General features: G+C 38.1%; 2 protein-coding genes across 2 annotated transcripts; both read right to left on the bottom strand.

Moving 5' to 3' along the window:
* Positions 1-2,916: 2,916 nt before the first annotated feature.
* Positions 2,917-5,679, bottom strand: LOC108149862 (proteasome subunit beta type-7). Its single transcript, XM_017277742.2, has 3 exons — positions 5,491-5,679; positions 5,255-5,434; positions 2,917-3,844 (listed from the first exon to the last, which is right to left on the bottom strand). Exons 1-3 carry the CDS (start codon positions 5,583-5,585, stop codon positions 3,169-3,171), a joined length of 951 nt encoding a protein of 316 aa, XP_017133231.1. The 5' UTR covers positions 5,586-5,679; the 3' UTR covers positions 2,917-3,168.
* A 5,978-nt stretch (positions 5,680-11,657) lies between these two features.
* Positions 11,658-12,960, bottom strand: LOC108149861 (larval cuticle protein A2B). The gene is made up of 2 exons (XM_017277741.2): positions 12,875-12,960; positions 11,658-12,505 (listed from the first exon to the last, which is right to left on the bottom strand). The coding sequence occupies exons 1-2, from the start codon at positions 12,884-12,886 to the stop codon at positions 12,071-12,073; spliced, it is 447 nt and encodes a 148-aa protein (XP_017133230.1). The 5' UTR covers positions 12,887-12,960; the 3' UTR covers positions 11,658-12,070.
* Positions 12,961-26,004: the final 13,044 nt, after the last annotated feature.

Raw genomic sequence — 26,004 nt, 5'->3', positions numbered from 1 at the left:
CCTTCTGCTCTCTCTGCTCCTGCTGCTCCTGTGTTGCATGATCCGACCTTAAGGATGTGTGTGTGTGTGTGTGGCCATAAACAACAGGATATGAAATGACTGCCTCGAGTGGCCCCGAGCACAGGGATCTGGGCGCCACACCCTTACACCCAGAATAAAAACTGCAAATTTAGTTTTAATAAGTATAAGTATTAATTCAATATTAAATAACATAACTATAATTTGTAGTTTAATTTCTAAACCTAGACTACAATTCTATACCGAAGAGTCTAAAAATGTAATTCGACTACAATTTTAGACTCTTCGGTATAGAAATGTAGTCTAATTACAGTTTTCGACTCTAAATAGAGTTTTAGACTCTTCGGTATAGAAATATAAATAAAACGTATAGGACTAATAATATTTAGTTATGAACTAATACTTATTTTTAAACCACATATGTTTAATTTTGATACTTTTGTGGCATTCATTTATTACTAATCGTATGATGAAATTTAGTTTAAAATTGATGTAGCCATAGGTTCGTTTCTTTGACAATTTTTTTTGAGTGCACCCACTCCTGACCCTTAACACCGATGTCCATTCTGCTCCCGCTTCTGATGCCCTTGGCTACGCACGATTTAAATTAAATTGCACTTGACGCATTTTCCGGCAGGAAGAGGAACTGTCGGAGCTGGCGAAGCAGGAGCCACAGAGACACGGCCCTCTGACATGGGACTCTCATGCACCACACCTCCCATCGTGATTCAATTAGTGCGCCTAGGTCGGGGCCAGATGCTCCTGTTGGTCCTCCGTGGCACTGCTTCCTGGCCATCTGGAGGCCAAGTGGCCGTAAATAAATAATAAATGTAATCCAACACCCATCGCAGGTGCAGGACCATGAAGGATGGGTGGAGCAGGAAAGGATTGCGTCGGTCGGGGTCATTGAACCAGCAGAGATCACAGGTCAGGATGGATGGATGGATAAATGGATCAATGGACGGAAAAACCTATGGCTGGGAAAATTAATGGGGAGAATGGGAGGTTAAACTGGTAAATGGGCAAATCAATAGAAGGAAATCATAAGAAAAGCGTTAAAGTAACAATAATAAATAGATAGCTATTGTAAATGAAGACCTTAATTAAATGTCAAAGCACAAATTAGTAAAATAATTAAATATCTTTGATTTTCGTTTTAAATTATTGTGTGTTTTTTTAAGAGAACATCTTATGATAAAAATATTCAATTGTGTATCCTATAAATTTTAAGATAATAAAATGAGCCTCTATTAAAAATAATTTATAGATGCATGCAAAAGAAACACATTTTATCAACCTCAAATGGAATTATATTTTTAAAAACATTCTCTAAGCAAAAATTAACTAACAATCAAACAATTTTGATTTAATCTACAAATGATTATTTTTTTAGAGAGCACTTATTTTATCAAATAGTTAAATTGCCCATACTTGTATAAATTTGTAGAAAATGAAGAAGAACCCTCCACGGTTCAATAAATATATTTCGGAAAAATACGTTTGCGGAAAAATAAATAAGCCCTCGGAAAATAATTCTGTTAAGTATCCTTGGTCATCGTCTAACTCAATTTGGGTTCAGCCAATTCCATGATAAAATAGTTCCATCAACTAAACGAGATTATCCTCGAACACTCAGTAAGCAGGAATCTCCGGCAGAATCAGGGGACCACATGGAATCCGCAATAACCGGGCTTCCCAGCAAAAGAAACCAAAAGAAAGGGGGCGTGGCGAAAGTTAAGGCAAGTATGAAGAAGGAAGCTGGCAGTGCACACAGAAATCTAATTTAAAATCTGCACACATGTGGACCTGGGCGGTGGTGGGTGGATTTTGGGGGAGGGGTCAAAGGTTCAGCGACAGACAACAGATGGGCGTTCTGGAGCACCTGTGCATGCTTGGCAAGAGCCAAAGGTCGCCGTGGCTAGCAGACGACAAAACAAAATCAAAGTCACCCTTTGCGCTTTCGAAGGATACTCATGTGCGGAGTGGAGTGGACTTGCGATTTAATCTTATAATGATGCTGGTCGCCGACGACCGAGTTCCAGTTCCAAGTCCCGAGTTCCCAAGTCCCAGTTTCAGTATCTCTGTATCTCCACCTCGAATTCCGGTGCCTTATTTACACATCCTCGCAGTTTATCGCTTGAAGGGATGCCAGATGGCAGATGCCAGAGGCCGGTGAAGTTGGGTCCCGATTACAGGCAGGCACACACCTGCCCTCCAGCATCCTTTCGTTGCATTCTTCTCCGCCAGCAGGACTCTCACTCCCCGTTCAACTATTAGGAGCTGCCAGGGATTCAAACAATTTTCGAGCAGAATGCTGGTCTCTGCGGCAGAACCAACTCCATTTCGAGTTCAGGTACACTGGAAAAAACACTGTTGCAGCTCTTCACTTTTGCCCTATTTTGCAACAAAAAATATGTGATTTTTAGTGCGCTACCAAGAATTTTCGATCACTATTTAAATTAATAAGTTTTAATATTAACATTAAATGCCACGATCCATTAAGGAACTTAACTTTCGCATTATTTTGCATACAAAAATGGTATCTCTTTAGTTCACATATTCTTTTACATTCGAAAGCCTGAAAGTATTATTTCAATTAATAATATACATACATACATAAAATAAGAAACTAGGTTTTACATGTGTGCTAAAATTCTTTATAAAATGATTAATAAAATATTATATTAAAAATACGATTTATGAATACGATTTATGATTTATTAATGTCGGATATAAGCTCCTGTTTTTAAGCAGTATCTATTCTTAAATTCTACCAGTGCTAGTACGTTTTAAAATTATTAAAAGGATGCTATATTAAAAAGACAATATATTTTTTTTTTGCCATGATTTAATAATGTGGATTATTGACATATGATTTTTTCCAAAAAAAAACACCTCTTTTCAAGCAATATCTATGCGTAAACAGTAATATTTCCTCGAGTGTGCTAGTAGGCATTCCCAGTCCACATTCTAATCCCCTTTGGAAAAATGCTTGATGCTCCTGGCATCATTCCCGCAGGACCAACAACAGGATGAAAGAATTCAAGGGGAATCCCTGCGTTTCGCAAATGCATTTACATTTATGTGGAGTCAAGTGGCTTGTTAACGGTTAATTTGCTGCAACTGAAATGAATGTGAAAGGTATACACTCTAGGGAGCTTTGTTCTGCGATCCGGCGGACAGGTTGTCCGCCTCCTCCGCTTGCTGAGGTTCCCTCTGTTGATCCACCTCCACCTCCACCGTGGACTGCGAGGGAAAGAGACCCACTCCGTAGGTGCGCTCGTCGGTGACCTCGAGACTCAGCACGGACGTGGAGGTCACCAGGGTGGTGTTCGGCTTGATGCCATATTTGCCCAGCCTCTCGCCCTTCTCGCTGGCAATCGTGTCCGTCCGCAGGTACTCCGCCCCCCTCCTGGTGATCACACACAGATCGATGTTCGATCCGGAGCCCAAATCGTTGAACACCCCCGCCGAGATGGCCTCTCGCACCAGCTGCTTGCCCTGTTCCCGATTCAAATCCGGTCGCCAGTTGTGCTCCAGCACGGACATCGCGGCCAGGGTGCCCGATCCCATGGCCGCATACGGAATCTTGTCGTTCGACCCGCACGGATAGATGCAGTAGATCTGAGGACCCGTCTTGTCCACTCCGCCCATTACCAGGGCGGCTCCAATGTGCCCCTGGTAGCGGAACAGGGTCCTCCGCAACAGCATGCTGGCGCACACCACCGGCACCTGCCGCCCCGTGTTCAACTGATGCAGGTCCAGCTCCGAGGAGGTCATCAGGGTCATCATCTCCGTGTCGGCAGCGGTGCCAGCTCCACAGCAACTGCAACGGGATTAGATATTTTGAAATCTGTAGCTAGGAATTTCCAAAGTTTCCCAATTTGTGCCCCTAAGTTTTAAAATTAAAAAAAAAAAACATCAAAATCCATATATTAAACGAATGAGCACAAAGAAAGTATTTATTTAAGTTTTAAATTTTTAATCAATTTTATTGAAAATAAAAAAAAAATTGATGAAGTCCAAGTATGAGTAACTTAAATTTTCAGGGACCGTAAACACTAAAAGTTTTATTTTAAAATTATTTTTATTTTCTTTGATGATAATAAAACTTATTTTTAAAATGCGGTTTTTGTGTGCACATTCTTGACTATATTTTTCCATAAACTTTTTAAACGAAAATGTCTTACAGCAAAATCTAAACTAAAAACAAGAAAGAAAGCAAACTTCGGCAAGCCGAAGTTCATATACCCTTGCAGCTATTGCATGAATTAAATACTTTTGAAAACATTTAAATTATGATTTACTTGAGTATATGCTGAAAAACATTGAAACTATGATGATTTGCAGCTCAATTATTAGATAGTTATTTTATATATTTTTATTATTTCTATGGGAGCTATATGCTATAGACGTCCGATTTTGATAAAATTTAAAACATAATTCTGAAATAATTAAACATTGCTATATGTCGAAGAACTAAAAAAAAAATTAAAAAACAGAAAAGTTATAATTTTTTTTCATTTATTTTTCCGATTGTTCCTATGGGAGCTATATGCTATAGTCGTCCGATTTTGATGAAATTTTAATCATAATTCTGAAATATTTAACCATTACTATATCTCGAAGAACTTAACAAAAAATTAAAAAACAGCAAACTTATAATTTTTTTTCATTTATTTTTCCGATTGTTCCTATGGGAGCTATATGCTATAGTCGACCGATTTTGATGAAATTTAAAACGTAAATCGGAAATAGTTAACCATTACTATATGTCGAAGAACTAAACAAAAAATTAAAAAACAGCAAAGTTATAATTTTTTTTCAATTATTTTTCCGATTGTTCCTATGGGAGCTATATGCTATAGTCGTCCGATCCGGCTCGTTCCGACTTATATACTACCTGCAATAGAAAGACAACTTTTGGGAAAGTTTCATGCAGATAGCTTTAAAACTGAGAGACTAGTTTGCATATAAACGGACGGACAGACGGACAGACGGACGGACAGACGGACAGACGGACAGACGGACAGACGGACGGACAGACGGACATGGCTAGATCGACTCTACTAGTGATGCTGATCAAGAATATATATACTTTATAGGGTCGGAAACGTCTCCTTCACTGCGTTGCAAACTTCTGACTGAAATTATAATACCCTCTGCAAGGGTATAAAAAAAGAGGACTAAAAATAACTTAATAGTAATACCATGCCTAGATAAAAAAACCACTCACTATATGTGATCCTGCAGGTGGTGAATTTTGGAGCAGTTCTTGTCGGAGACAATGGGTCCTTCGGTGGCGCGTGTGTCGGCGCCCAGGATAACGCCATCCTGATAGATAATGCCCACGATGGAGGTGCCCGTGCGCACCGCTTTCGGGGGCTCAAATCCCCGGGCCAGGAGTTCAGCGTTTCTGAAATTTAAGAACTTAGCTCGGAACTATGGACAGAATGAATAACAACAGTTTACCGCCTGCAATTGACGAAACTGAATCCGCATCGTGTTCCATGAACATCCGGCAACTGGCTTGGAGCCGCTTTTGGAGCTGAGAACGGGAAAATCATGGCGTCGGTTATGTCTAATTGAAGTATTACTGAAAATCCCAAAGTTTTGTAGCTGAAAATGTGTAGCACTGAATAAAATGGGAGGAAAATTGCGATTAACTAGACAAGAAAATCTACGAAAACTTAACTTAACATATAATGCTACATATTCTTATTTTAGTCAAAGATTTTTGAAAAGTTATTCCAATTTAGATTCAAAATTATTTAATGCACATATGACATATTGATGCTATTATGTCCTTTCAAATCTCTTTTCTCTGATAATTTGATAATTTAAGTTTAAAAAGTTTGTCTATGAGCCAAAAAATGTTTCAAAGAATTGAAACCTTTTTTTAACACAGCAATTGTTTGCCTTTTTAAATGAAGAGAATCAGTTTTTTATTTATGAAAATGAGTTTAATTGTCTCTCTTGGTAGATAAAATGTGGTACTTAAAAAAAGGAAATAATTTTAAAACGGCATTCTTTGGACCAATTGAGCATGGGCCTTAACGAAAAGAAAGCGAAAATGTGCAGTGAGGTGGAAAGCTATCATAAAAATATGAGAGGCCGGTGGAAAATCATCCATTCAGGGGCAGCCTCCACCCGTTTTCCGACTGCATTTCAAATGCCAAACAATTTGACAGAGCTTAATTGGTTGCCCAGCCCACGAATTTGCATGCGTGTGTGTGGTCGAAAGTTTGTCCATCTGACAGGATGTACATATACATGCATGTGTTTGTCCTTTGGCCCAGTGGTGCGGTGTGTGTGTGAGTGTGTGTGGCTTTGTATGTGTATGGGCGCTCTACAGTATAATCCAAGGACATGGACACTTAAGCCACGGGAAGGGGTCCTTGTAACTTGGTCAGATATCCTGACACCGGCACATGTCGCACAAATCAATTAGCATTAATTAGAATCCAATTATATTTTAATCAACATTTGGCCAGTAAACTGAAACTGCAGCGAATGTTTCACTGTGTGCGCTTTTCACTTCAAGCTGTGATTTCACTTGCAACGAATCATGCGAATCATGCGAATCATGCAACCAACTTTGGCAACTCAATTGCGTGGGCGGACCAAGAGAACTTCCACAGACCGCTTGTCCCACGGAAAAATATAAATAAACATTTTTAAACCTTTTTTTTTTTTTTGTACAAGTATTTCTGGTATATTTCGCTTGGAATAATTCGCATCAAGCTCCAGTGAAATTGTTTGCCACTTGAGTGAATTTTAAAGTGCCGACTAAATAATAATACAATTGTCTGATTTCAACAAATACATTTTTATTGTAAACAAAAAAATAAAAATGTACTTTGTAGCTTAATATAGATTTTTTAATATCAAAGAAAAAATATTCTGGGCAACTAAAACGAAAACGCAAATAATGTGTTCATTAATTTTTTATTTATAAATATTAACAGCCAAATTTCTCATTTATGCTTTTGGCTTACTCTGTACGCAATAGAAGTATGAATTAATAATTTATCGTTTATTTTTCGTTTATGTCCCAAAATAATACCTTCATAACCAAAAAACAATTCACTTACTTACTTAGCCAGTAAGAAAGTAAACTTTTTTTTAAGTGTGCACAAAACAAGTCGGGTTTTCTCTCGCTGCATTTTCCAGCCTCGAAAAACTTTTCCTCAGCAATTTGGGGCCAGAAAACTTTTGCAACAAATGCAAATGCAGCTGGAACAATTTTCTTTTTTGGCGCTTAGCGTTGCTTTTCGGAATATTTTGGGTTGGGCTTTTTAGTTTTTTTTTTAGCTTTTAGAGTTTTCGCATTCGGACAGCAGTTGGCTTTTCAATTAGACTGCTCCACCTGGCCAGGAAAATTCAGCGACAATCGACATCCGATTGGAGGCCTAAAAATGGGGAACTAATCAAAAAGTTGGCAATCAATTTTGATTTCTGTTTTGTTAACAGCGATTGGAAAAGTTTGACGACCTCTTTTACCCATACAAAACAAAAAAAACGAACGGCCAAAAAAACAAGCAACACAAAATCGAACAGGTTGTTTTACCCGCCATCGGAATCCCTTTTATTTGATTTTTTTTGGGTTCCCTTTTTTGCGGTTGTAACTTTTCCCAGAATAATTATGGGGGCTTGACTCCAGCTTCTGACAAAGGTTGCGTCCTTAGCTGATTGGGAGATTAAAATTTAATAAGATTATAAAGTCATTTCGGGCTTGTCGCTTCGATGTTTATTGGGGTTTGTATCTGGCACTTTGGGTGTGCATGGTGTTCGTCGTAAATAAGGACATAAATAATTAAGATTATGGCTGGCTATTGATTGATTCTCCAAAAGGGCATCTGATTTAGCTCAAACGTCTATAAAACAGCTCAATTGCTTGGTAGTCCGATGTAATTTATGAGTAAAATTCATAATAACGAGCAAATTAAAAGTCGAATTTATATTTTACTTTTGTATACCCTTGCAAAGGGTTTTATAATTTCAGTAAGAAGTTAGCAATGCAGAAATGGAGACATTTCCGACTGTATAAAGTATATACCCCCAGTATATTACCAACAATTTTTTTTAATCATGATTTTTTCCCAATATTGGCAGAAGTTAAACAGTTAAAGTGCCATTCTTCCCTTCTTGATTTTCTTTTAACTTGTCTTTTGCTCTGCAATCGATTGGTAATATTGCTACCTTTTAGCTATTTCCACTTGAAAAATTTCTTTGCTTTGGATGAAGACTTTAATTTTACGTTTCAAAATCAGAGAGCGTTTTATTTTAGAAAATTTTTGCCTTACCCGCTCTCATATTTCGCATTTGCTGATGACTTTGGATTGGCAGAGCCCCCTTTTCCGCAAAATGCCGCCATGACGAGTCCTTTGATGTTGCCGTCCATTTTTCAATTCCCGGCCGTCGAGGAAAAGCTATTCCCAGTCGGGTGACCACTGCATCCTCGTGGACCGCTGCACTCGCTATTAGCACACATCCATCCGCATCCGCATCCACATCCACATCCTCATCCATCCACTGCCAAAGGGCAAACGACCTTTGAGCCATTGTGCGGAATCCAGTTGGCACTTTTATGCGGCAGTTGAGCGTCAAAGCGCGACCAGGATAATGGACACATCAAGCCGGAGGTGAAGTCTGCATGAACCGAAAAATCTAAAATTTACGATAAAACACTGAATAGCTTGCTGAAAACTTTTAGTAAATATGTTCTTCTTTGTACATTCACACAAACTTGATTCGGAGCTGTCACTGTATTTATTTTTCAACCGAATATCATAATTTATTATCATTGATTTGAAATTTAGACAATTACAACTAATCAATTATTCAGTTTGGTAATAATTAAACATCTATTATATATATAAATATAAAATAAATATATATAAATAAAATATATGAAAAAGACATACAAATACATACAAGTATTTAATATTATAATCAAAAAATTTCAAATGATATATGCGGTTGCTATTTTTTTAAACTTTTTTTATAAGTCTAAGAATACTTTTTTCCAGAGTGCACAAAACACTAAGTTATATTACCATCTAGTCGATTGCGTACATTTTTGTTAAGTGTGAAAAACAATTGCTTAAAAAATAAGTTTCCGTGTTGTGCTGTGTTGAGTTAAATACTGGTCGATGGATTGCAGTAAAATTGGGCGAAAAACTCCTGGGGAGTCAATGGTCTGGAAGCGCGATTAAGGCCAGGAACAACTGGCGAAGGAGTGAAACCAGGAACAGGAGCTGAAATGAAGCGAGATGAGGGCTGGAGCTGCAACCGCATAATTCAATTAGTTATAGTCGTGCTGACTATGCCCGTGCCCCGTTATCCTTTGCCCCAAAGCCCGTGGAATGTGCAACATGTGTGGCAGCAGCAGTCTGTTGCAGCAATTAAACGGGAATTTCATTTCGGCGACGGCAAGTTGCCGCAGCAACACCAATAGAAGCAACACCCACGACAGCAGCAGCAACAGCAGCAACAGCAGCAACAGCAACATCAGCTGGCGAGGCCATGTGCAACATGAAAGTCGAAAAGAAAATGGCAATTGCTTTAAACTTGCACATCAGTCGACTGGAATTTACCCACCATTTGAAGAAATGTATTGTATATAGTTAAATAGTCTATTTGGTTCGAAGTAAAAATAAACTAATTTATTATAAGTGTTCTAAGCAAAATTATAGGAAGTTTTTCCTTTTAAAATTAAATATAATAAAAAAAGTTTTATATATAAAATTAAATTTTATTTAAATTAAACTAATTCTGATTTAAAAGGATTTTACAACAATAGTTATTATTAAATTTTTTAGACTTCAATTTACACTATTACATTAAAGACTTATTAAGAGATCGATTGAATAAATTTCCTCATCTCAACATATGCAATACTTTTCCCTATGTTCGATTCAAATTGCCAACTGTTGAGGCACAATCGAAATCTAGTTAACCCATTAAAGCCCACCGTGCCCCATTGGGCTTGTATTTTGTGTCCTTGCCCAAGCAACTTAGCAACTTGTTTACCCAGCAGGCAGTCTTCGAGAGTGGAACTCAAATATGTACTCGGTAAATGCATAACGGGGAAGAACAATAAGCAAATCGTTAAGATTGGCAAACTTTTCACCGTACAATTGCAGGCAGTTGGCCACCGAAACACTCACAAACAAGGAGCCGGGAAAAAAATACACTTCAATTCGGTTCACTGGATGCAATCATAAACATCGTAATTATTACAACCTACTAATATGTCAAATCAGTTTTTTTTTTAAGCCAAAATGTTTGTGAATTATAAGTTATAACATATATTTATTCTGCTATTGAGTGTTTTATTTCATTATATGTCGTAGACCATTTTAAGTACTTTGGTAATAGAGTAGTTTTAAAGGATATTAATTTATTTGCCCGGACAATGAATATGGTATTAACATTTAATTCGATTGAGCAATAAAATTCAAAGGACTTTTAATAGTACTTTTCTGGCAAGCTCTTCTCCTGTTCTTTTCTCGATGCTACTTTCTCTGCACTTTCTTTCTGCCAGCGAAAGTTTACCTATCCTTGAGCTGTGGCTGTGGCTGTGGGTAAAATGTAGGTGCAAACTGCACGTCTTTTGCATCTGTGCGCGTGTGTTGTTGGCACAATTACACCCACTCTCCAACATCCCCGCCCATATTTCTCACATGGGAGCTTATGACTTAATAAATACTCCCCAGTGTGCGCAATGTGGCTGGCAATTTAATAACAAAGGCAAACGGCATCCGAATAAAAAGTAAAGCGAAATCCAGAGGGTACCATGTTCACTCCGTTTGCAAAGGGAGTGCCTTTGATTTACTCCACAAGTGCACCAAATGTTGCCAGGATTCCATTACGGTTTCCAGCGCATTGGGGTCATCCGGAAGTGCACCTTTAAACGCAATGGTTATTCGTGGGTAAGCCATGCTTTTGCTTACGACATTTGCTATTTAGTTTGGTTAAATAATAAAAAAGGGCTGTCATCTGAAAACAATTATACATTTGGGAATCTCGAGAGTATCTTTTTTTAGTGATTAGTAGAAGCACAAACCTGAGAATCGACAAATTATTCCTGCAAACCAAACCAAAGATCGGAAAAAACCAGATCACAGGAAATAAATGTATACAATATATAACAAATGTTTGTATGTACATTAGAGTGGACCAAGTTTGTGTGAAAATTTTAAGATCCTACTCTCGGTCGCTCAAGGTATGAGTTTTACTGCATTAGAAGCACTTTTCTTGGAAATGATCTGCGCAATGGATTCAAAGCAAATCACTTAAGATCAAAAAATGTATTCTAACTAATATATATGAGTCATTTTTACAAAAACTATGGGACGATTACCTAAAATTCAAATACATTTTTGTTGCCCACAAAAATCGACCACATTAAACAGTGAAGTACAATTTTTTTTTTGACCACCCTAACTTGAATATAATTGTTATAATCACTCTTTTGTTACTTTCAATTTACATACCAACAGTTATAGAACACTTGAACACTGTATATAATATACAACATATACTAGCTTAACATATATTTGTTTTTTAAATAAACTTCAGGGTGAACAATAAATGAGAGAATTTTAATTCTCAATACATTTAAGCCGGAAAACTCAAATACGCATAATCTCAAAGTTTAAAGGTAGTGCGGGATTAGGACCTTACAATTTGCAAACAAATCTAAACGCATATAATCTTTATAAAATTGAAAATTAAAAACCTGTCTTGCTGAAATATTTACCAAGATAATAAAAGGCTTTGCAAATAATGTTAACTCTTAAAAGTGGCAATAAATATCTAAGGTCACAATTTTGAGAAAGGGAAACGTATTTTGTAGCGCGTTGTTGGTTATAGGATTATAAAGAATCACTTTTTAATTATTACTGCCCAAAACTTCCTGCGATTTAAGATACCACATAGAGGGGATATTTTTTTTTCAATTTAAACAAAAATACATATATTTGTGATTCAACACCAAACTAAACATACAACTAGGTCAACAAAAAGGGGTGAAATCAGGCCACGTTTAGTGGTGGTAGGCGGGAACGGCATAGGTGGCCACTGGAGCCACGGTCTTCACCACGGTCTTGACCAGCGGTTCCCGGTTGACCACGGCATTGAACCCGTTGATGGGATCGGCGGTGTACTGGACCGTGCGCTTGAATCCATCGGAGTCGATCAGCGAGTACTCTCCGCGGACCACATCCCCGTCCCGCTCCTCCACCTGGCTCTTGGAGTCACCGGACAGCGAGTCCTGCACATCGTAGGCGTACTTGTACTGCGGATGCGGATCGTACTCCTCGTCGCTCTTGGCCAGCACCGGATGGGCCACGGTCTTCAGGACGGCGGGAGCAGGGGCGGCATAGGTGGCCACCTGGGCGGGAGCAGCATGGTACACCTGGGCGGCGGGCAGGACGACTCCGGCACTAGCGGCGGCGATCAGGGCGAGAAGGGCCACAAACTGCGAGGGTTCACGAAAAAAAAATATTTACTAGATACTCATTGACTTGTGGGATTGTATATAAGGAGTCGATAATATAGGTATAAATATAATACTAAATATATGACCTTTAGGCTTTTAAGTTTGATTTCTATAACTGTAGTCTAAGGACTTTTAATAATAATGGTTTATTGTGATATTTTTTAATATATAAATTTTATTTACCCCTTTTATTTATTTTATTTTATTTCATATTAAAGTTCTAATTTATTTATAATTTCTTTTAAATATACTCCCTGGAAAGCCCATCTTGAATTAAGTTTATTTGTATACTGAAGTTCTTATTAATTAATCCTTCAAAAATATTCCTTATGATCCTAGTAAACCCACCTTGAATGCCATTTTAGGAGCTTGATTTGAAGACTGGAAGTGGAGTTGCTTAAGAGTCGAACGCTAGATGCTGTTTGATAAGAAACACAGCCGACGATTCGCCTTTATACCCAAAATGGTTGACCGTACTTACCTCTCATTACTCAAATCCCCACAAAGCCCGAAAACCAAAACCCGAAACCCGAAAACCAAAAACCCAACCCAAACAAAGTAGCGCCCAAGGCCGAATTGTACCTTTTGTGGGGCAAATCAAGCAATCGGCCACACTTGGCAACCAAGAAATAATAATAATATAATAATAATACCACATGTATAGTATGTGCCAGTTAAAATGACATTCATTCAGAAAAAATATGAGCTATCGCTGGTTCATTACCAGTGTGGATATTTTGGCAAACCGGTCTGGCCAACCACTGTCCAACCAAGTTAATGACAACAATTCTCTCATTTTGCTTTTAGCAATGACATAAATCGAAACAGATTTGACAAAGTAGCCAGCTCCGTGCAACCAACTAGCCAATGTAATATTTTAATCATTACCCTGCGACTTCGGGCATCCCACTTGTCTTGGCCTGTCATTTTCAGCTGGGCAATCCAGAAAAGACGAGTCATGGCTGAGAATTTGAGTGATTGCTGCAGCTGGAGTCATCAAATGAAGTTTACAAGAGCAGCCAACAAGTTGAAAATATATCTTGGGTTGTAAGTACTTAAATACCCAATAATTGTCAGGCATATAATTTTTATTGGGTATTTATGGACACAAAAACTTGTTAAATGTACTGTATACACAACTATATATCATATATTAAGCTTAAACGTTTAAATAAAATTTAAAAAATATATTCTGCCAATTTCTGAAAGGGGTAATAATTAATGAAAGTCAGAAAACTTAAATATTACTTTGATTTTTACAGACATTAAAACTTGTTTAATGTACTCTAAAAAGAACTATAAACATTTTATTTAACTAAAACCTTTAAATACAGTTTCAAAATATTCTGCCAATATAGACATATCATGACAAATATTTGTTTTGTTTTTTTAAATACTTTTAAGACATATCTTTTTTTGCAGCCCCAAAACTTTTTTAATTTACGCCAGCAATGCATACTTTTGCAGCAGATTTGAATTAAGTTCAATCTTTAAATAAAATAAAACGTAGGTTTTTCTGAAAATTCTTTGTGCAGCATATTAAATCTTAAGTAAATACCTGCATGCTCTAATATCTGTTACACTTTACCTATGACCTACATTTTGGTCAAAGAAAATAAACTGAATTTTAGGGCAGCAAGTCTGTGAGTTTTGTGAATTTATTGGAATAGGCAGACAGGCAAACTTGACGAAAAACAAAACATACGCCCACTCCGAGTTTAATTACGAATATGAGTGGTGGATTCTGATGGGATATAGGGATTGGTGATTGGGGATTGGGGATGGAGATGGAGATGACGATCCTTTTGCCAGCAGGAGGTCTCTGCTAATGGTGTAAATGGTGCGCAGCCTTGGCTAAATATCCGTTCTATCAAATTCAATTAAAGTTGACATGGGTTCACAGCTGGCCCGGGGACTGCAACTGTATTTGGGTTTTTGGGAGCCGGATTCTGTCAGGTCAGGTCAGGTTGGCTTGAATTCCCCTCCCCGCCCCCTAACTCCCAAGCCAAGAATCCAATTTTTGAATCAATTTCCAACGACAAACACACACGGCCTACCGAATCAAAGGAAATACTTACGGCGGCAAAAGAAAAAGTGGCCAACGCCCAGGCGTAACAAGGCAAACGGAAAAGCGGAGCAAAAATCGGGGAAAAGGTTTCGTTCTGCCACAAGGCTTTTCACTGTTTTCCTTCTTTTTTTTTTCGTTTTTTTTTGGGGGGCAATTGCGGCGCTATGTTGCTTAAATTAAAACACAGGCAGAAGTGGGGAGGGGGGTCAAATTTGCAAATGCCTTTGGATGGAAAGTCCGGGGCAATTGTGAGAGAGATCGGGCCAGGGACATGCACTCGGGTCATGGCCCCAGGAAAACGCCAGGAAAACCCCTGGAAAACCCCCGGCCAAATCCCCCGTCCAGAAACTGCCCTTCTGTTGCTGCTCGCTGAGTGTAAATTTGCTCGTTAAATTTGTTGGCACTCTCGACTAATTTGCACTTGTAACGCAATGGTCTGAGTTTTAGTGGAGGCCTTCAAGGGTGGCGGCTTTCCAAGGGGTTTTTGCGTTTTGGGAAGGGGGGTGGGTTGCATCAGGCTAATTGAAAAGACGATGGCCAGCAGCACATCCCTTGGCCCCCTCAAAGTTCGCAGCTAAACAGCCCCAAGTAGCTGCAGATCGGCCATGTGTACGCAGAAAAAATAAATCAAGTATTTAGCACTCACAAACTGCAATGAAGCACTTGAAAGTTGCGGAGAAACGTAAATGGCTATCTCAAAATTAAAGGCGCCAACTTAGAGTTCTTACGAATTTAAACACTAATTAGCATTCAATCATTTTAAAAACCAAAAGTCTAGTTATATCTTAAATTTAAGATTTGTTGATTAACTTACGAAGTGTAATTCTATGTTTCACTTAAGGCATTAGCGATTTTAAAATGTTAGATAAATAAAAGATATTTTCGTTTATAATTTTGTATTGGTTCTAATAAGATGATATCATATATGAAATATATAAGTGATTTTCAATTATATTAAATATAACATTTGATTATATGCATATCCGAACTCTCAACATTCGATTTAGAGAGAAATTTAAATAAAATTAAATTTAAATTGATCTCAAATGATATGTTCGCTTGTAATCCACAATCCAATTTTTTATATATTTTATTAACATTTTTAAAATTACTAGATTATTAATGAGGCACTTTTTTTTGTTCCCTTATATATTTTATACGAAATAAGCCCCTTTTTTTCCTCAGTGCAGGACACAATAGCACTTTGTATGCAGGTCAGAGGCGAAAACAGAAACAGGAACAGCCAGACATGCGTATGCAAATGTTAATCAAAGCGAATCATTTGGCAGGACAGGTTCATAAGTTTGTCCGCTCCCTGGCCCTTAACCCACCATCGCCGGCAGGTGTTTTTTGGGCCTTGCCAAATGGAAATATGAATAATTGACCCGCATTAGACGGTATTGTTGTTTCGTCAACAGGAAATCAGTTGGCAGATTAATCGTGCGGCATTCATGGCAATAACCAGACGATTGATGGCCGGGCATATTGAGTCTTATCGACTGCGCACTAGGGTGCACTGAAAGTTTGGGGCATCCAGATCCAGCCCAGAGGATTACAAGCCCCGAAATAGTGGGGCCTGCCGAGCTGGGGCTCATTATTATGCAGCTCATGAGCTCATCGTTAGTGGCAAAGTTATATGAGCATACATCAGCCATGCCGCACAACTTTGCAACACCCGCAGGAAGTCCTAAACTCGACGAGGTCGAGGGGTTAAAAGGGGTTGGGGCTGGGCGGATTGGACTGGTGGTGCTGGTGGTGGTGAGGCCTCAGTGGGTTAAGGGGGCGAGCTGTCGAGCGGCGTCTGGCAAGCCGGAAAGTGTTAAGCACAATGAAGTAAATGCTGCCAACTTCTGACATAGACGGCATCTCCCCCTTAACTTAAATCCAAAATGTGGGGGAGAAAATCCCCCTTCCCTTCCCTTACTCTCCCTTCTCCTCCAAACTCGTATCCGTTTCAAAGCTTTTCCGAATTCGCCGCAGGACTTGTTAAGGCGAAAAGTAAAGCCAAGAGGTTTTTCAAAATATGGAAAATCTTAACCTTTTATTTATATTAAAAGTTAAAATAAATATTATTTGTTGTTTAAATACTCAAATGTTTTTTTATATATATATATATATATTTTTTTGTTGTTATTCTGAAAAGAAAATGATTTAAATAGGTAATGAAAATAACCATAAATAAAAAAAAAATAATCAAAAATAGTTTGAATAGCTATACCAGATACTATTTGTATGACCGTATACGTATTTAACAGTTAATAAAATCATAAGTTTAATATAACATGTTTGCTAATATCAAGACAGAGTTTGGGTTATTATATTATTTAATTCTCAAGCAAACAACAATTTCTTTTTTAAATTAAATATTACGGATTACCTTAAAAAAATTAAGAACTATTCGGCTCAGTGCATGCCAAATTTTTCTGTCATTATTGGCCACGTGTTAGTCTCATCTTTCTGCGATTTTCTTTGATTCACTGAGAGTGGACAACTGATGAACTCTGGGCGTGGGTGACAAGTGGACGGACTTAGGGCCATTTGATGATGTGGCATTCTGCCACGACGGTGCCACATCATAATGGCCAAATCAATTATCAATTCCGAGCCGATTTCATGTGAGTTATTTGTGGATCGAATGCGAACTAATGGCCCCGAAATGAACTCGAACTGGAACTGGGAATGAAAGTGCAAATCGAAATATATTGCGGTTTCGGGCAATATGGCAAGGACATTGCTTGATTTATGGCCAAGCACATTTCCAAGTCGATGAAAGCGAGTGCAACTTCAACCCCGGTATCCAGTTGAATTTTTAGACATCCACATCCACATCTACATCCTGGCCCTTTGGCATTTTCAACATTTTCAGCCTTTTGGGCCAAAAAAGGGCGAAACATCAGTTGGTTCGGTCAGCAGAATGCATCCCTCGAGTGCAGTTGGCAAATTGCACGGGAAACGTCGCTGGGAATGAGTTGCCAACTGGCGACTGGCAAACAGGGGTTAAGGCGGTTTCTGCTCCGCTGTGGCCACTCAATTTCGGTGCTGGCCAGCGGCGTGCACTGTGCCAAAAAAATTGGAAACGAAATTGTCAAAAAAAAGTGTATTTTTTAAATTTAAAAAAAATTTAATTGTTATTATCCGCGACGAAAAACTTTCATTTTCTTTTCTTTTTGTTGTTATTAACCAAAGCATAATTCACCACTTCAGAACTTACTTATTTTTTGCAGTGCATAACGCCATGCAATTAGCAACAAATTGAGGGGGATGTACTGGAATAAAAGTGCAAACAGTGGGGTTTGGAATCTGGATCTGGGTCTAGACTTTGAATTGGGTTGTACTTTGGTTGGGATTCGGATTGGGACTGGGATTGGGGTTTGGGTGGCATGGCGTAAGAGAATCAGCTGCATTAGCAAATTCATGCAACGTATCTAATTGAAACGGCACCAGCTGCAATTATTTTCCATTCTAATTCTAGTTCCTCTGCGGGCAAAGCAAACCACATGGGTTTCGGGTGGAGTGATTTGGGATTCGGGGAAGGGGAAGGGGAAGGGGAATGGGAATAGTACTGGTTACGGTAATGGTACTGGTAATGGTAATGGAAATAAACTTTCGGGATCCGCACAGGATCCGCAGATCCTGGCTGCCATATTTAATTTGCTTTTGTGAAGCGGCTCGAATTGAATTCCAATTGAAACCGAAATCGAATGGATAGCGTTGGATACTTCGGGTACGGTAATTTGCCCAAATGGCCGGCTATTGCCACGCCCCCATGTTCACACAGCCGCCTTTATCGCTATATGGGGTACACTCAGTGTTGAGCAATATTTTATACCATATGGCTATGAAAAAGAACAAGTGAAGTTCTTAATATTTATATTTAAAAAATAAATTGTCAATACAATGATTCAATTTTAAAATAAACATGTATAAAAAAAAATATTTATATAATATATTTTTGAATTAAGATTTAAGCATTTATTGGTGAATAAATTTTGATTACATTTTTAAGTCTATGAAAAAAATTCATAAAGTAAGGGATATAAAATAGGTGTAAAGCCCAATAGATTAGTTTATTAAAATTTTTTTTTTTGTAATATTAAAATTCATACATCTTTGTTTTATAAATTGTATAGTATAGGTAAAACTTGGGTTCCAACTCCAATTTCGGTGGCTGTAAAATTGGCAACAATTTAACATCGCCCCCCGCAGCATTTTTCGCGTTTAATTAGCTGCGACTGCAGTTGCAACTGCAATGTGGCCACGACCCCCGCCCCTTCGCCCGCCCATTATCATCTCCATTGAGGTTTTTGGCTGTCCTGTTTTATTCGATGCTGAATTCTGGATTCTGGCCATATGCCAAACCCATGTCGATGCAATTTGTGCAGCCATGTCGCAGTCCATCAACACCTTTTTATTCGCCACTGCAACCGGACGCCCGGCCGTAACCCCATAACCCCTTAACCCCTTAACGCTCCAAGTCCCCCTGCATAAATTGCAATTGACACCTGAACTATGTATGTTGATCCATGGTTTTTCTGTGCGCTGAAACAAACAATCCAAAAGGGAGTAACTAAACAAAGTTCATTAGGCAGATTGTGGCCCCTTTTTGGATATCCACACCCAATGGATGTTTTAATGTTAGCATAGTTCTTTTATCCTAGGTGAATTTACAATTAAAGTTAACATTATTTTCATATGTGTTTAACTGTCTTTCGAAAATCTGAAGTGCGTTCTTAAATAAAGACATCATAATAATAATGTATTGCTTTAAGCCTTAGATAAAATGTTATTAGTTAGCTTATTTAATTATATTACTTTTTAAGGTAAAAACTCAATAGTTATGTTTTTAAAATTTGTACAAAAAAATGTTTAGCTTAGGATATATAGCTATAATTTGTATTTAAAATAATAGTGAATCGAGTTGGAGTAAATACAAATATTTTCTGAGTAATTACTTATAAATATCCTATAATAATCAGATAATAGAAAATCTTTTCTCTTTTATAAAATCTAGTCTCGTGAGCTTTTATTTAAGAAATGCCCCTGGTTATATCGACAACTGAAGAACTCATAAAGTACCCGTGATATCTTTCTGTTGTTTTGCGGAATTGACAGGACTTTTGTTGGCCAGCACAACTGGCCATCGTACCGTGCTTAGACAATTCCATTTGGTGTTCGTTCTGCGCTTTTCCCCTCCCCAATTTTCCAGCCGCTTTCCACCACCCACCGCCCCCTGCAGGTCACGTAGTGGGTGGGAAATTGAGGAGTGCGAGTGGATGGGGGCGTGGCCAGTTTGTTTGCTGTTTGCGCATTTCAAATTGAATTTTCATCACTGTCCCTTCGTAGAGGTGAGCGGCGGAAAAGTGAGGAAAAGCGAGAGAAAGCGAGGGAAAGCGAGTTAAAGGGGGCGAGGCCAGGCTTCGGGGGATACCCCGAATGCAGCATGATATGGCAATTATAAAGAATGCAGAATGCACCCAGCATGCAAAAGCATTTTCCGCGCTCCATTTTTCCCACTGATTGCTTCGAGCTGCCAGGACACATGAGTTTTCCGGCTTACAGCCGAAAAGTTTTTGCCAAATGTGGCTTTAAGCTGCAGTTTCCGAAAAGTGTCAAAGTCGAAGCCAAGTGGGAAATGACTGGGTCGAGTGTTTGTCGCACTTCGATGCCAGCCAAGAAAAACACCTGGAAAAACCTACCTGCTCATAAATATTCGCGGGCATAAAAAAGAAAAATTTGGGCAAGCACTTTAAGGTGTTACGAATATCTCTGTAAGTTTATTGCCAATAGATATGTTTATTATATTAGTTTTACAATTTAAAGGTTGATTTTAAGGTAAGACATTTTGATCATTAACATTATTTTGCTTATTTAAGTACCATTAAAGTATATAGCAATTAAAGGGGAAATATCTATTTCTAAATATTTATTTTAAGTCTTAACAAAATCATTTTGGGTACTTAAAAAGAAGATATTTTATGGAATGATTTTAGCTTGTAAATTTTTATTTACAAATTATTTATATTTTTATAATTCAATAAAATTATTTGTTTGTTTTAAAGTAGTTTTATAAGATTCTACATTTTAGAAAAAGAAAAGGATAAGTATATATGTACTATATTAAAGATCTTTTTGTGAATGTTGGTGTTTGAACAAGAACTTAAAATACAAAATATAGAAAATGCTGTGTTCAGAAACTATGATACAAAAGTATGTTTAATTTAAAACAAAAGTTTGGGAGTTTCCCTTTCAAAATTTCGATCTTGAAAATGTTTAAAATAATACACATTATTTATGAACCTTTTTTTTACTATTTTAGGCGCAGTGTGTTTATGGCACCAAGTTAAACATTCTTAGAAGTATTCGTCTTTAAGGCAAGAGTGCAACTCGCAACTTGCAGCTTGCGGAGGAAGAAGAGTCGGCATGTGGCCCACTGACAATGACAGCTGTTGGGGGTGTTGGGTTGGGTTGGGTTGGTTTGGAGAAAATGGGTGGGAAAAGGCGGCTGCCGAAGGTCGCCCGCCAAGCACGACCCACTTGGCTATGACATTTCACTTGCTGCCTCGCATTTTCACTAAATTGACTTTGCCTGCCATCGTTTAGGGTGCAGCATGGATATAAAACACCCACCCACCCACAGTCACAGGCACATTCACATTCACATTCATCCACGCCCCAAACATTGCCAGAGTGCTGAGTCTGAGTGCAGCAATTTTTTATGCTCCGTTGGGCAACGACAGCCCAGAATCCTCCGAATCCCAGGGTCCCCCGGATGGATCCATTTCGATGCCACTTTCGCAGGAAGGTCCTCCTATTGCCCACACCTCCAGACTTTGCACACAGAGCGTTGGCAATCTATAAATATCTAAAATCCCATAAAACTCAGCTCAACCCAGCAAATGTCATCATTGGTATTGTGGCCATCGAACAGGTGAGAGGATGGCTACCTGCTACCTGCTACCTGCTACCTGCTTGCTGCGCCTATCCAAATCCAAGTCCAAATCCGAATTCGAACCCAAATCGGAGTCCTCAGTGCGGTCGCCTTTCAATTGCACCGGGCTGCCAGGAATAGGAATCCAAAATCCAGGAGGCGACGGGCTGCAATTGGGATTGGGATTGGGACAATATTTGAGGATGATTGCATGCTTGTGCAAGCGGCTTTCATGTACGTGAACGGCAAATTTATTTGCACAACTGCGATTGATGCTGGCATTGCACATACACCAGTCCTACCACACTGCGCACAAAACATTTAAATTAAGTTTAGCACCACATCTAATATTTTGAGAACTTAATTCAGTTAGCAATGAGAGGAATACGAAGGGTATTTAGACATAATACAAGTATACAACATTTTCTATGACGAAGGCTGAAAATAAATTATATTGTTATTGATAAAAGTTAATAATAGGCTTGAAAAAAATAAAACTGCAACTTAACACTCAAACAGAAAATAATAAGAAGCAATTTATATTTTAAAATATATAAATGACTTTATAAAATACTCCACAATTTTCTCTATGCTAAGACACCATTTGTTTTTACAAGCAAAAATTCGTTTGCTTAAATCTGTTTGAAAATTAAACAAATCAGCTAAAAATTACACTTCATGATCAACATTTAAACAAATTTGATATACAATTTTTTAAATACTTATAAGGTAAAAAATGTTTGTAAAATAAAATGATTATTTTCTAAAATTCAGAGCAACTTAAGTTAGGGAATCTTTTTTTCAAGTATTATATGATTGCAATTTCTTTGTTATGTTGTTAGTTTTAATGGCAGGTCGATAATAAGATATGTTAATTGATATATATGTTGGGGAATACCCCAGTTTGCATTCAAGAGACTTAAGAATGCTTTTTTCTGAATGCACTAGGGCTGGCATTCGGAAAATCCGGGCCTCCGTCACTCGGAGTTTGGCATTTGGCAAATGCTCGAAGCTCGAAGCTTGAAGCTCGTCTCCTGATCAGTACCATAAAAGTCTGTTGCATAAACCAATTTCGCATTTGCTTCGCCACCAAATGCAGATGCCCCCCAGGGCGAATGGGTTTTTTTTTTTTTTTGGTGAGGGAGGGGAAAGAAAGTTGAAATTCGAAAGTAGAAAGTAGAAAGGCGGTGGAAAAATTCTGTCAACGCAACTTCTTCGACTGGCAGCAGAATCGCTGGTTGATAACGTAAACCGCTTTGATTTTTATTTAACTGCACATTTCCCCCCACCCCCTTCCGACGATTGACATTTAATGGCAACTTGTGGCGGATTTTCGATTGCAATTTCTGCGGTTTTCCAATTTTCCCCAATTTCACAATTTTCCATTTGCCTTCGCTTATTGCATTTATTTATTTTGTGCTCGCCCGCCCTCCTCTTTGCTTTGCGTTTGCTTTTGCTTTTTTAGCCTTTCTGTCGGAGCGAGTGAAATTGATAATTTATAAAATTGCTGGCAAATGGCAAAGAAAAAAAAACGAAAAAAAAAGAAATGAAAAACAGGTGAAAAAAGGCGAAGTAGGCAGCCATTTGGCCACCTTTTTAGTGGCGTGTGCTGCAGCACATTTGCCGCGTTTGCCTCATGAAATATTTCTCAAGTTTCGGCCATTACCTTGACTTGATAGAAAGCATCCTGCGGCAGCCTGGTGGCCACTTTATGGCGGGTATCCTGCATCCTTGGTCCCTAGTACACCTCTCCCCCCTGTCATGCATTAAATTATGCAAAACACACACACTCCCAAACACACACACACACACACACACTTTCCAAGGACTTTTTCCTTTTGTGTCTTTCGATTCATTCTTGTTTTTTCTCGCCCCGCTTTAAAGAAAATATATTTTGCACTTGGCTGTTGCTTTTACTTAGCCCAGTGAAGCATACAAACTCACACACATATCTACAGCTCAGGGCAAAATAATAAAAGTATTTCAAAAGCGTGAATAAAAATGTTTTTCTCATTTAACACCTAAGAACTGGTGACCTCAAAAAACAGAGACATAAACAGGTAAGCAAATTATTAATAATTAAAAATGTATTAAATATTATAATTATGTAAAAGACAACATTGCACAACAAATAGTAATATTGCTCTAAAACTAATATAATTTGTGATTAAAAGTGCCTATTAAAGCATATTAAAAATAATTGAAATGTATCATTGCATACATTAAAAATTATGTACATATATTTGAAGCATTAATTGGAATTAGTAAAATTACTTATATAAATATATTTATATATATTATGTACATTATTCTTAAACTTTAAAAAAACCCACAAGTACAGTTATTTTTTATTTGATTGTATATGAATATATATATATATTTGTATTTAGGTAAAGTTTTCTTTTGAGTTGCACTAATAGCTACATTGTTCTATGCATACATTTAAATATACATTGTGCTATATATTTCTTTCACCACGGCTGTAAATTTGTGCTTCATAGCCTCACCCTCTTAAGTTAGCACTCCCAAACCGCCAAACTTCCACCCCACGTATTTATTTGGCGCTTCGCTGCTTTTATTTTATTGAAATTTATGATTTCTGACACAGAATTTATGTTGTTTTGCATTTGGGCGAGGAGTGTGTGTGTGAGTGTTTGGTGGGGGCATAAAATAAACCTCAAATACTCGTAAAATGCCCAGGCACCCAGGCTCGAACTCCTTGCTTTCCAGATCCCCTCCGCCTTGCCTAGCCCTCTTGTATATATGGTATATACTATATAGTACATATACCCATACCCCATAGGTATACGTATTCGTATTCGTATCCGTATCCGGGCATCCGGGTATCCGGGTATTTGGGAGCTTCTCTTTGGTCCCGACCAATGCCAGTGAATTATTTAATTCGTATAAATATTGAAAACTCAATTTTTTATGATGTTTTCCCGTTGGTTTATTGCTCTTTTGCGGCGCTTTCATATCGCATAACTTGCCCCGGCCACAGGATCCCCCATCTGCAAACCGCTGTATTTGCCAGAGACATTGCGTATTGATATTTCACACTTCCGTGGCCAGCAAAAAATATAAGAAGAATTCGCATTGAATTTAAATCCTTCGTGAAAATCCCCATGAATAAACTCAGCGGGCGATGGCACAACAAGAAAAATAATCGAACAAAAATTAACATCCGCTGGTTTTGTGAATATATCAGCACAAAAAGGGTATGTTTCAGGTTAGCTTTAGACCGGATGTGTATTTAATTCTTTTTCTGCCAAAAAAATGGGTTCCCTTTAGCTGACCAAAAATAAAAAGTTTGCTTTTGACGAAACCAGCAATTAAGGTTTTCAAAAGTTACCTTCGTTTTTGGGAATTTTATTAGTAATTCAAGAGCTATTTTGATTAACTTTGGTTTGGCATAATACAGCAAGTAAAGACCAAAATCCATTGAATCATTATAGTAGTAGAAATACAATAGAAAAGAGATATCTTATCCCAAAGGGTCTTTGTGACAGGTTATTTATAATATTCGTTTGAGCTAATTACTAAATACATTTAAAGTTCGGTAAACTTTTAAAAAACTAAAACTATCAATGTCAAAATATGTTAACTTTGATTTATAGAAAATAAATCGATTAGGTATATGCCATTTTAATTTAAGTTCAACTAATGTGTCTACAAAAACTTGCTAGTTTGGTAAAGCTTTTTTAGAAAGCATCCACTATAGAGGTACACATTGCCCTGCCCTTTTTGAAATTAACAACTTTAGCCCCCTTGAGAATATGCTGTTCGGAATTCAATGTTTCAAGTACGAAACACTTGATTTTATCTCTGTGTGCACTCTTCACATTTTGAATACCGACCAATAAAATTCGTATCTCCTGGTAAGAGTAAGTAAAGTAAAGTAAAGCAACTCGGAACCATCACAGACAAGGTAGGGATATTTCCACACAAATCCGGATACAAGTGCGCACTCCAGCAGACATACACTCCAGTCCAATCCAATCCAATCCACACAGTCCACATGCCACAGCCCACATCCACATGCCAAAGAATAATCCCCAAAAGATGAAAATTGTGTAAAATTTGTGTGTTGGTTTCACTGATTAAGGATGGCTTACTGGCTGGTTGTCGACTCCCCCCCCCATCAGGGGAAATCTCTTGAAAGCCAAAAAGATGAATAGACCAGGCCAGCATCTAATATGTGCGAAATTTATCAGCCTCGATACACACACAAAAACACACAAACAAACACACAATCTGAAAGGGGGAGAAAGGATATTCAGGAGCCATGCAGAAGCAGCAAGGACGAAGGCAAACGGCATGGAAAATCGCAATAATAATTTTGCCTTTCAGCTTCGGTTTCGGTTTCTGTGGCATCCGAAAAAGAAGAAGGTGGATTGTGTGGCTTGCGAACAAGACCAGTGTGTGCATGTGTGTCCGCCTCAAGGATGCTGGCATCCAAGGATGCGGATTCGGATGCGGATG

Source organism: Drosophila elegans, unplaced genomic scaffold (genome assembly GCF_018152505.1).
Source record: "Drosophila elegans isolate 14027-0461.03 unplaced genomic scaffold, ASM1815250v1 contig_149, whole genome shotgun sequence".
Classification (NCBI taxonomy): Eukaryota; Metazoa; Arthropoda; class Insecta; order Diptera; family Drosophilidae; genus Drosophila; species Drosophila elegans.
Note: the sequence above shows the minus strand (reverse complement) of the source record. Positions and strands in the feature narration are given on the sequence as shown.

What these genes read in the sequence shown, in the direction of transcription:
- LOC108149862 (XM_017277742.2), bottom strand. Translation starts at nt 5,585, where the DNA reads ATGATTTTCCCGTTCTCAGCTCCAAAAGCGGCTCCAAGCCAGTTGCCG. An exon ending in AGTTTCGTCAATTGCAGGCG is followed by an intron (nt 5,435 to 5,490) that starts GTAAACTGTTGT and finishes CTTAAATTTCAG; the next exon opens with AAACGCTGAACTCCTGGCCC. An exon ending in CACCTGCAGGATCACATATA is followed by an intron (nt 3,845 to 5,254) that starts GTGAGTGGTTTT and finishes ATCCCGTTGCAG; the next exon opens with TTGCTGTGGAGCTGGCACCG.